The sequence below is a fragment of the Dipteris shenzhenensis genome, chromosome 9 (genome assembly GCF_047967505.1).
Source record: "Dipteris shenzhenensis isolate YYH24624 ecotype China chromosome 9, Dip_SZ_1.0, whole genome shotgun sequence".
Lineage (NCBI taxonomy): Eukaryota > Viridiplantae > Streptophyta > Polypodiopsida > Gleicheniales > Dipteridaceae > Dipteris > Dipteris shenzhenensis.
Genome location: NC_141604.1, coordinates 56,643,919 through 56,655,560, shown reverse-complemented (window position 1 = coordinate 56,655,560; position 11,642 = coordinate 56,643,919). Strand labels below are relative to the sequence as shown.

The following is an 11,642-nucleotide window of genomic DNA, read 5'->3' as shown; positions in this document are numbered from 1 at the left end:
ATGTTGCAAACTAACATGTTGCTCAAGCAAAAAGTTGGCTCTATGTTGTCTTGCATGCAACCTATTTATCAAGCAACCCTTGGAGTGAATCAAATTTGTTGCTTAAATCAACAAAAGCTTTTGGTTCTAGCAATAGACTGTGTTACATCCCAATCCCTTGCTCAAGCAACTAGTTGGTAAAAAGACCCAGCATGTGCTCAAGTAATCAAATGGATGCAACCTAACGTTTTGTTTGAATTTGATAATTTTTAAATTTAAAAGCTTAGGATTTTTAATAACATTTTGCAAGAACTTTATTATTTGTGAACTAGTTTAGGGTTTAAGATTTAGGGCTTGGGTTAAGGGTTAGGATTTAGGGTCTATGGCTTAAGGGTTTAAGATTTGGGATTTGGGGTTAAGGGTTAGGATTTAGGGTTTATGGCTTAAGGTTTAGGGTTTACGATTCAAGATCTAGGATTTATGATATATGGTTTAGGGTCTAGGGCTTAGGATATAGGGTTTAGGATTTAGGGTATAATATATAGGCTTTAGGATTTAGGGTATAGTGTTTAGGTTTTTGGGTCTAGGATCTAAGGTCTATGGTTTAGAGTTTAGGGATTAGGGTTTAGTGTTTACGAGTAAGATCTAGGATTCAAGTTTAAGGTTTGGGATCTATGGTTTAGAATTTATAGTTTAGGGTTTTGGATTTTGAAATGAAAATTTCCCTTGATTTGATACAAAAAATGAAGACATTTATGGGTAAGGATTTTTTCCCCCTTTGCTAATCTATTTTTCTTAAAATAGGTATTCATCGTAATATGCAAACAATGAAGGGGTAGCCTTTGGGAAATTATGTAGTCTTGATCCTATGAATGTGTGTAATTTACAACGTTGTGGTAAGTGAAGATGTGTACTTATAATCACCAATATTATCCACATGGAGACTTTGAAGCATTGGATGATTTGTTACAACATGACATTTTTAATATGCAAGCACATTGAACCTTTTGGGAATTGAGATGAAATCATCCCAAAGACATACTTTCACGATATCAAGAAAAAATATTCTATTTGAAGGAAAAAAAGTTGAGATGTCTTGATCTGGAGAAGTATTAGCAATTCAATTTGGCAGATTAAAGGTCTAGGTTCAAAATCTTTTTTGCATGGTAGAGATGGTTGAGTTGATATGTGAATGTGCCAAAATGAAATGGGTAGTACATTACATTACATGTCCATAATACTATCAAATGGGCATTAGCTTTCTTGAAATCAAATTTACCTTAGATAGTTTTGTTCAATGTGGTGGAAGACACAGGTTCTCTCTCTCTCTCTCTCTCTCTCTCTCTCTCTCTCTCTCTCTCTCTCTCTCTCTCTCTCTCTCTCTCTCTCTCTCTCTCTCTCTCTCTCACACACACACACACACACACACACACGCACTTGCCTCCCAAAGGGACCTAACCCACTCAAAGGATATAGGCCCACCCTAACAATAAGGGAGCCCAGAAAAGTAGGAAAATAAACACCATTCGTAGCGATGGGCCAATGATGAACCCATGAGGTTCTTACACATTGGATAGGATTGCCATGAGGAAGATGATTTTTATTAAAAAGGACAGTATGAGGATTTAAATTAAGTTTTTAACAGGATACAAGAGCTGTGACTTAAGATATGTTTGGAAAAACCCGACTAAAAATCAAAGCGTGAAGGAAAAAGTTGAAAAAAGCATGAACTTTACCATGAGCATGGATCTATCCCCTTGGATGACCAAGGGTTGGTCCTTATACACAATATATTTATCCATATATGTGGGTATAAGACACACATGGGCATATGGATGGGTAGACATGTGATTATATACACACATGCACACACAAATTTGAGGGTGTGTAATGCATACATAACCATATACATGGACATACAGAAATATGCATGCTTAGAAATTGTCAAAGGTGCACACTTGCTTCCCATAGGGCAATAATGTAATAATATATTAGCATATGTATACCCCTACATGGATACATACTTATAAAGGACAAAGCTGTATACATGCTTACAGGCATTGGAGCAACTACAGGGATCCTAAATAACCCTAAATGTGAATTAGCATCTCAAATTATGAGATAAGGGGATGGGTACAAGTAAGCATATGATAATAATGCACTTTGGAACGAAACCCCACGAATTATAAATGGTGTGAGGAGAAAACTAAATACTCCATACCCTGCGTAGAGGGACTAGAGGGAGCACAAAAAGCATGGGTACTTAAAAAACCACCACGAGCCCTTAATGAAGGAACTACAGAGTACCTTGGACCACGATAGGGAAAAGTTAATGGATGCATCTCCCCCAACAAATACACGACCTAGGGAGACTTTGGATCCCCTAAGTCTTGCCGCCCTCGATTTCCTCGTCCACTTGTTCAGCTATTGGGGAAGAGCATCGCCTCGGTTGTAGAGCTGGTTTCAAAGAAGATAGAAGCTAAACGTAACACATTTGAAGTGACACTAAAGTGGAAGTTAGGTGTGAGCGGCACATAGAGAGACGAGATGCTAGAAGGAACGGACTCTAAGCCGGTATCTGACCGCCCAACCCGACACGCTAGCTAGCCCACTTAGGCTATGGAGAGCACAAAGGTAATGAATTCTCCCATTAAGCCCATGCCACAGAAGATGGTTGACTGCTAGCCATAGCACAAGGAAGCCATGGAAGAAAAGACAAGGAAATGACCACACTCACGGGTTGCACGTCGTGTTTTTATAGAGGCTGAGGGCTCGCGTGAGCTCTAGGAAGCAATGAACAATGTGAACTAGGAACGTTAAGCCCATCATATTTATCCCCTCCTCTCTCAAAATGACCTTGGGCTGCGCTTTGAAACGAAAGAAGTAGCCTGTTGAAAAATCCATTTGCATGCTTTTCATTCACTCGTGGTAGTTGGAAGAAGGTAATGGCTTAGTCGAGAATACACCATCTGTGTGGAGTCGCTCTTGCTCCCACTAGATCGCCCTGGGTCACAACCAGTAGCTACGATCATCAGATATGTAAAAACACTCAAGTTTTGTAAAAACGAATGAGCTTTGTCTATGTTTGCGCATGCAAAGAGCTTAGTCCATCTGGTGTTTTCATACGAGACTACTTATGCAGGGACGAGCCAGTTGAGCTGACATAGAGAAAGCTCCATCACTAGCTACGGCATTGTCCCTCGTGCTAACCACTGCTTTAGAATTCTATTGTGCTTCTCTTAGTCCCCCGCGTCATCTAAGTATATGACGGTAAAAACCTTTGTTGTGGAGGTGATGCTATAATATACATCGTTGAAAACGTCAAGCAACGAGGAAGCTGGTCCACTCTTGGATATTCTACATGACACTTGTTCTTGGGTTGTCCACTCTTGGATATTCTACACGAAGCTTGTTCTAAATTTTGTCTACAATGAAGGCTTCCAGCAGCCCCTGGCCTGTAGGAGTTGGTTAAAGGACCGTATTATGAAGACTGGCTATTGTCTTGCACCTGTAAACGGGTCACCACAATGGCTTTGCATATATTCATTGGGGTACCTTCGCAAAGCACTATTGTGATCACACTGTGCCCCTAAAACACTTTCGCTGCTTGAAAACACGTTAGATGTCTAGACTCTTTGCTGAGATGGTGCCATAGAACCACCGGTAGTACTAATATCCAAAATAGGAATAGAAACAAGTCCACAAACAATTGTACCAACATCAACCGAACAAACTACGCCAACAACAAAAGAATTCAATTTTGAAAACAACACACACGTGTACACACACAAATATTTAATATTACCACTAAAAACATCAAAATCAAAACAGACAATTATATAACAAAATGCAACTTACCTATTGAAACACCATCACACAGAGAAACAACACCAGTTGAGCACCAGCCATACTATCATCAACTTGATAGCATTTTACCAGGACTACATCAAAAGCAAGAGAACAATCCCTTAGAGTAAACCCTGAACCACCAAAAAAAACAAGAACACCAGTAGAACCACGATTAATAAAATCATCAAGATCAATAACTATAGCATTTCCACTACAAGAAACATCTACAATTGCAATACAACAAAGAAACATCAATAGTCACACACCTACAAAACATACAAAATAAAAAACAAAAAATAAAATAAAACACCAAACAAATATATTTGAAGAAGATTTAATAGAATGACGGACAACACATCACCATTACATTCATTATCGAGACAAAATAATTCCACACTCTCCCAAAGAACATTAGCATAATAATTCTTTAAATTATCGAACTCGTCATAAGGATTTCAAGAGAGAGATTGAGCTACACCAACTTCAATAATGTGACTTAAATTTTTGTCATGTTTGTGGTAAGAAGACATCCTTTGAAGGCCAGTACTAACTAGACCACTTCCTCTTGCACCTGATATTAGATTAGCCTTGTCACAATGGATGCATATATGCTTTTATTTGTTGTCTTATTTGCTTGATGCACAACTCACAATCCCCAACATTGACCTCACAAGTTTATTTAGAGATTTTTCACTTCAATGCAGTTAACATTGGACCACACCTAAACACTAAACAAAGTACCACAAACTAAGAAACCATATAAATCAAAAAACACATAAGAACCAAGCTTACCTTAGAACCATAATTGTCTATGCATTGTAGAAACACGAGTTTGGAATTCAAACACTGATGACTAAATGCTAGTAGATGATGAACTAACTACTCGTAAGTGCACACCACATCAACCTCATGAACCCAAACATAGCCTAAAAATATAGGAAGCCTCCCTATGTAGTTCTTACTTAAGCACTCATTATACCTATGAAAGCAAATGTCAAAATAAAACAACACACACAAAAACCAAAAGAACCAAGACATACTCACTTGACAAAGTCACACCCACCTCATCGGAGTTGTGAGAAAGACTACCTGCAAAACGTTGTGCAACTCCAACTCCATACCCTCCTAAATGCAAATAGTAAAAAGCAAAAGGCATTGCACCCCCCTAGGATGGTACACCATCCACAACTAAAACACCGCCACCAATAAATACACACCACGTATCTAGTGCCGCTTCCCCTAGCCACCAATGGCCAACAATTAGCTACAATCGCCAATCCTGGTCAAACACTGGAGGAATCCACTCCCGACTTACCAATTGGTCGTGAGTTCATCGGAGGAATCGACTCTTGCCACCATTCCCTACTCCAACATGGGAAACTCCATTTGAGCCATTCGATCAAGATTTCACGAACTGTAATCCTGATACTACCCGCAAAGTGTAATCCTGACACTACCCGCACTATATGAAATTTTACATGTGACGTGCTCCCCACGCCTTTGACGCGCCATTTTCAAGTGTCGAGTCCCCCACTTTCCCTAACAGCTCGTGCTCCGTGGCACACTCTCGGAATTGTGGGTAAATTGAAAGGCACTTAATTAGGTTGGCAAATCCCCTTAAAGCATTTCCTTCAACCGGTGGAGGTAATGCCCCTGTTCTTGGTGTTATTTCTGTCAACCGAAAGGAGGTAATGCTCCTGTTCTTGCTTCGCGAATCTGCATCCAAGCTCCATTCTGTTTCCACTCCGTCCCAGTTCGGTTCGCCTGATCTCTCCTATCTACATCATGGATGTTTAAGAAGGCTTTTACTGCGAACCGACTTGCGGAACTCGATTGAATTGCGTTTGTCTGCGGGATAACGATTTTGACATCCATACGCGCAGAACGCTGTCCGGTTTTTAAAATTGTTTTAAACAAACGTTGTACATAGCGGAGATTGCGGTTCAGTCTGAAGCGTTTCGCGTTCTTTAAACTTTTCTTAAAATGGAGCTTGTTTTCGAAATAGTTTTCATAGTGTTTCACTTGGCAGTTTGTGCCGAGATTGCAGTCTAAAGCGTTTGGTGTTCTTTGAAGTTTTCATAGAATGGAGATTGTTTTCGAAATAGTTTTCATAGTGTTTCACTTTCTATGGGTTTGTACTCATCTGTCCCCTAAATCCTCCGAATGGCGAACTTTGCTTTCGGCTTTCAACATGAAGATATCACGTTCTCACGATGTGAAGCTCTTATTGCAGCTCATAACCGTGGGATTTCGGTACCAGTCATTGCTTTGTTGTCTTGCGGTATACTCTACAACAGCTTTTTCCCTTTTAGTTCTTTTAGTTGGATTTCGCCACGGTCTGTTGTTATCGCATATCAAGGCCCAAGACTTTTTTTTCCTGCTCCCATTGTGTCTGAAACTATTGCTGAAGCATCAAAATCTGAAGGCGAAATTTGAATCCAAAATTTTATTACATGCAGCTGTGCTTCTGACATGTTGATTAACGCATTCTCAGTTGAACATCGTCTAGGCTTTTCTTATTTATTGAAACTGTGACCTCTCAGGAAATACGTAGTGCGTACTGTAAAGTGCTCGGGTAGAAACTACAGCATGCACTCCGAATCGCCTTGTGTTTTTCTCATGTCATTTCAAGGGATTTGGGTATTTAATACTGCGTCTAGTTTAGGGGCGAGGCTACAGTGAAAATATGTACTCGTTGGACTCGTGAGAGATCTCGATGATCTTGTGTAGTTTCTTGAGATAAAGTGTCATCACCAGCGGTGCAGACAATCGGTTCATTGCAGGCTGAGTTGCTCTCATATTTTCGTTCCCCTTTCAGAATGGCAAATCGGGGACATGATGACCGCCAGCATTTGGCTGCTCTGCTTATTACACCGTTCTTCGCAGCGTTACTGTTTGGAACCTTCCATGGCGTTGCGCCGTCCAAAATATCATCAGAGAATCGGAACAACGTTTTTTCACCTCCTGTTCCTGCAGCCGTTCGGATGTTTCAGAGGCCAATTTTTGCTGCAGATCTGCAAAAACACGATCAGCTCTCAGGGAGTCATCACCACTCAAAGCCTTCAGAGCTTGGATTTCCACCACCAACTCCACCAGGGCAGCAGCAGATTCAGAATTTGATATTCGCCCTGCGAAAATCTGGTCTGTTTGGAGCGGTTGCAGGTGCAATCGCTGGGCTGAACCTCGTGATGCTTCCTCAGCAGACCACAATCTTTGTCCCTACAGACTCGGCGTTTCAGTCTGTCAAGGACGAGGAAAAGATGGAACTATTTCAATACCACGTGGCGATTCAGCGATTTGCCTTTGCCCAACTTTTCAACTTGAACGAGGGTGATACTCTTCCGACGCTTCTTGCTGGCAATAGCATTCTGGTGACCAGTAATCAGATTATAAATTTTACGTTAGATGATGTGAGGCTTATTTCCCCCGACCTATACTTTGATAGTACCATTGTCGTACATGGTATAGGCGGAATCTTGAACTACACTGTCTACGGCAACGGAAAACATAATCCGTCAACGGCCTTGTCACCACCTCCTCAAACATCGCACACACCTACTAGCAGAAGCCCCGATTCGATTCCATCTCCTTTGTTTGCACCACCTCTCCCACGATTGACTGCTTCTCCACCCTCAGTAGATGACTCGGGCATGGACAATAATGCAGGAAAGGATCATTCGCCCCTGCCATTACCTTCTGGCTCCGAGATTGTGGCAGACTTTAAAGTGTGGTGTTTCTTGGGAGCGGCCTTTTCTGTTTTTTGGTTGCCCTAGTACTAATGAAAGCCTTGGAACACAAGAAGAATTTAAATGGTTTGAGCTTATCAATGAAAGTCCTTGGAACGAAAGAAGAATTCAAATGTTGGAGCTCGTAGAGCCTTCTGGACTCACTATTTCAGTCTTTGTTTCGCTTTCGCATTGACATTATTTGATACTGACAACCTAGTGTAGTGACCCTGCGTACGCATTCATTCCCTGCTTCTCATCATGTTCAATTTGCTAACGTTCAAAGCAGTGCACAAACATAGTCTCACGATTCTCATACTAAGGCGAGGGAAAACGTCTCGTTCAATCACTTTCAAGTAGGAGCTGGAACACTAAAGCGGGAGAGAAAGGAGAGAGAGAGTGAGTGTGTTGTATAAGTGTGTAGCAAGCATTTCGCCTTGTATAGACGTTCAATTCAAGGCAACAATGTGATGGACGCTTATATAGTTTCAAAGACTCGAGGCTAGAGAGAGCACCCGCCATGCCCCTCGAGAAGCATTATTATAAATATATATTTTCGACGTGAGCGGCCATTTAAGCGAAACTCTAGGATTTTTGAACCGGGTCCCTATGATATCGTGTAAATTGAAGAAAGAAGTTCATGGATTAAAGCAAGCTCCAAGAGCTTGATACGAGAAAATGCAATCTAAGAATCATTATAGCGTACGTTGACGATTTGATTGAAGACAACATCACTCACTCGATCATAAGTCAAGTGAAGGCGTTTATATTGTACGCGATTTGACAAGAAAAGCTTATCACAATGGGATTATATTTTGAAACATTGTGACTAACAAGAATGAACCTAGGATCTTTAGAGAAGATACATTGAGGAAATGCTCATCGAGCAATTTGATATCATGCAAAATGCAAACGTATTAGTACTCTACTTAAAATAGGTCATGATACCTCTAAGATTGAGAGTGAATAGAATCTTAGTCTAAGATGAGAGTGAATAGAATCTTACATGAAGATGACAGAATGATATTAGCAATCACCTAGCAAATTAACTAGAGTAGATATATTAGCTATGCTCGGTCATCCAATTCGAGTGAGTAGCACTGAAAAGCATTCAAAGAAAATTCAATCAATTGTCATATTTGAAGGATACTAGCCTAAAACTACAGCTCATTGGAATCTATGTTAGGATGTTTGACGTGAAGAGATAAGTCGACAATTGGTTAAACATGCTTGCTCAATCAACTTGACATAACATGATTCGGGCACTCCAATGTACTAGTAAAAAGATGTATCGACCTCTCATTGGGTCTTCCCTCCATGTAATGGTTATCGCATGGGAGACATTGGGAGGTGCTCGCATTCAGTTCACCCCATTATTTCAGCAGACATCTTATTACATGAATGACTTGCCTCGTTATTATATTAACTGCCATTTGGTAATAGTAAGTATTCCCAAGCATGATCATGTACGCAATTGCAAGTGTCATCATTCTTGTTTTGTACACCATGTAGGCCAAGATCACAATGGCACACATGGATCTAACAATACTATACGTTGGTCTATTTCCAACACTTATCTCTCGATGTTTTGCAGGCCTTAGAATATTTTTTATTACATTGCAACTAGCAAACTGTCGGTAGAATGTACAGGCACAAAATCTGTCAGTATGGACATGGGTATAGGTGTCATTATGTGCATCGGGCACCTACACCCATACCAATTCTAGTATTCTAGATACTGACACCTATACCAACGTTGGCATTCCTAGATGAAATTACATAAAGTAGTTTGCAATAGGACATATAATCATTTTGACGTGCAAGTTTGATCATTTTAAAGATGAAAAATACAAGACGTACCAAGTTCGGGATCCAAATACTCATATATTCATGATGAACTTAATATATGAATTGACATAATGCCAGTATAAAAGTGAAAGGGCCAAGGATAAGAAACCCTCTCCATGGTAAAAGAATCAATTAGTAGCATTATATCAAAGGCTGCATCTTTAGCCAAGTACATTATGCCAATTTCTAGTTCTATGCTCAACTCACCTACATCATCAAGGTCTATACTACCTAAGACTTGATCCGTGATACATGATCCCCATCTTCTTTCCTAATGTCATGATCTCCACCTTACACTCGATTGCAATGTCATTATCTCCATCTTCTTGATCCTCATCTTCTTTCCTAAATCCATCTACAACAACTTGATCCATTGTCTTCTCTGTATCCACATCCCTATCTCTAAAAGTTGGTTTAATTCAAGGAGCAACTTGAACCACCTACCACCATCTTGTATCAGAACAATCTGGATGAAAGACCACCTAAGTGTGTTCAAGATGAAAATGCCATTAATTAGATTAATTTACACTTAAGTATGAACATGCTTGTTAAAGATGAAGGCATTAGCTTAATTCGTTAGTGCATACCTTTTCACATTGTTAAGAAAGGACAAACTTATCACTTTCATTGGTCTATAGTTTGGTGGAGTCTATGGCCAAGATACCACTACCATCTTTCCATATTATAGCATTGGGACCCTTGTAGATAGTTCTAAACTATTTTACATTAAGAATAGAAATATTAAATTGTCTAAATCTAACTTCTAAGATATCGTGTATGGTTCCATAATAACCTAACTGTGAGGAAAGGAAATTGGTATTAGATTTACTTGCTCTACTACCTTGTAAAGTTAGCCATGACTCCACAATCAAATGTGACCCTCTTCAAATCGATTCCACTTGAAACTGTTGTCCATATGACCATAATGCAATCTACTTTTTGAACTACGAAGGAAAATCATTAAAGCAATGAGGATGGCATTAGTTTATAGTCATTGTGACCATGATTAGCTTAAGTAAATAAAAAAGAAAGAAACGTACATGTAGATCACATCCTCGTGCAAACTCTTGCTCTCGCTCGGTTACATGCTCTCCATTATCTTCGGCTTGACGAAAGCACATGACATGTCTTTGAAGAGCAAGGTCTCGTGGATATGGTTGAATTGGCCTATGCAAATCTTTAAATATCCTACTTGCATTTGCTCTTTTTATTTTGGCCTCATCATATCTTTGAATCCACTTTTGCATTTGAAAATAAGCAATTCTTTTGCAATTAAAATGTGATTCTTAACACTTCCTTTTTTTATCAAAATGGAATTTTGAAAGCACAAAGAGAGATGGCACAAACCTAGACATCAATTGGAATCCCAAGGGATCCACTTCTTATTTTTGTATGCATCGCTTGCATGCAAGGAAAGGGATTTTTAAATGAGAAGTGATACTCATAGACTATTTGGTTCTATATGGGTTTTAGGAGTTTAGGGATTAGAATATAAGCATTAGGGGGGAATCGAGTTCATTTTCAAAAGTAATATGAAATAGCACAGAAATAGGAGTTTTGTGTGTGTGTGTGTGTGTGTGTGTGTGTGTGAGAGAGAGAGAGAGAGAGAGAGAGTTCTTAAATTATTGTCCTTGCAATATTTCTTCATGACACGTTCAAAGAAAAAGACAATGGATAGGACATTGTTATTAGTGTTACTTATTCCTCCACTGTCACTCACTTTGTTCTATTATGCACTCTCTATGTATGATGCATTAACCATGCATTTTATTCTCTTTGCATGATGCACTCCCATGTTTTTCTCTCTCTCTTTTGGATGGGCATGACACTATCATGTAGCGAGCATTGTATGCTTTTATAGATGTTGCATTTAATTTTTGCGAGACTAAGACTCATCATACTATGGAATTTGGGAAAATCCCAAGTCCCATTTTGCAAAGATCTTAAAATGGGGGTATGGTGAACCCTTTCAAACTTTTATTAAAATCCCCTCCATGACATTGGAAAGCTCTTGAACTAGAGTAGATTCCAGAGGCACAATCTCTGCCAAATTTAGAGTTTTGACACTCAAGCACAACAACACAAAGCAACTATAGACCTCCTATAGACGCGCTTGATAGACGTGCAAAATAACGGGCGCATCTATAGGCGTTGCTTGAATAGAGAAATTACAGGTGCGTCTAACAGCACGTCTATTTACGCGTGTATTATCGCATCTATTAGCGCATCTACACTGAGAAA

General features: G+C 39.6%; 1 protein-coding gene across 2 annotated transcripts; it reads left to right on the top strand.

Annotated features, from left to right (window-relative positions):
• The first annotated feature begins 5,452 nt into the window (after positions 1-5,452).
• On the top strand, positions 5,453-7,638 carry LOC147898874 (uncharacterized). 2 transcript variants are annotated; one of them, XM_087379800.1, is made up of 3 exons: positions 5,453-5,516; positions 6,062-6,109; positions 6,647-7,638. In XM_087379800.1, the coding sequence occupies exon 3, from the start codon at positions 6,648-6,650 to the stop codon at positions 7,599-7,601; it is 954 nt and encodes a 317-aa protein (XP_087235926.1). In that variant the 5' UTR covers positions 5,453-5,516; positions 6,062-6,109; position 6,647; the 3' UTR covers positions 7,602-7,638. The 2 variants fall into 2 exon arrangements, with proteins under 2 accessions (XP_087235926.1, XP_087235925.1); XM_087379799.1 differs by lacking the exon at positions 5,453-5,516 and having other exon boundaries at positions 5,712-6,109.
• Positions 7,639-11,642: the final 4,004 nt, after the last annotated feature.

Bases quoted from the DNA above. Each gene is read 5' to 3' on its own strand.
- LOC147898874 (XM_087379800.1), top strand. From the start codon at position 6,648: ATGGCAAATCGGGGACATGATGACCGCCAGCATTTGGCTGCTCTGCTT.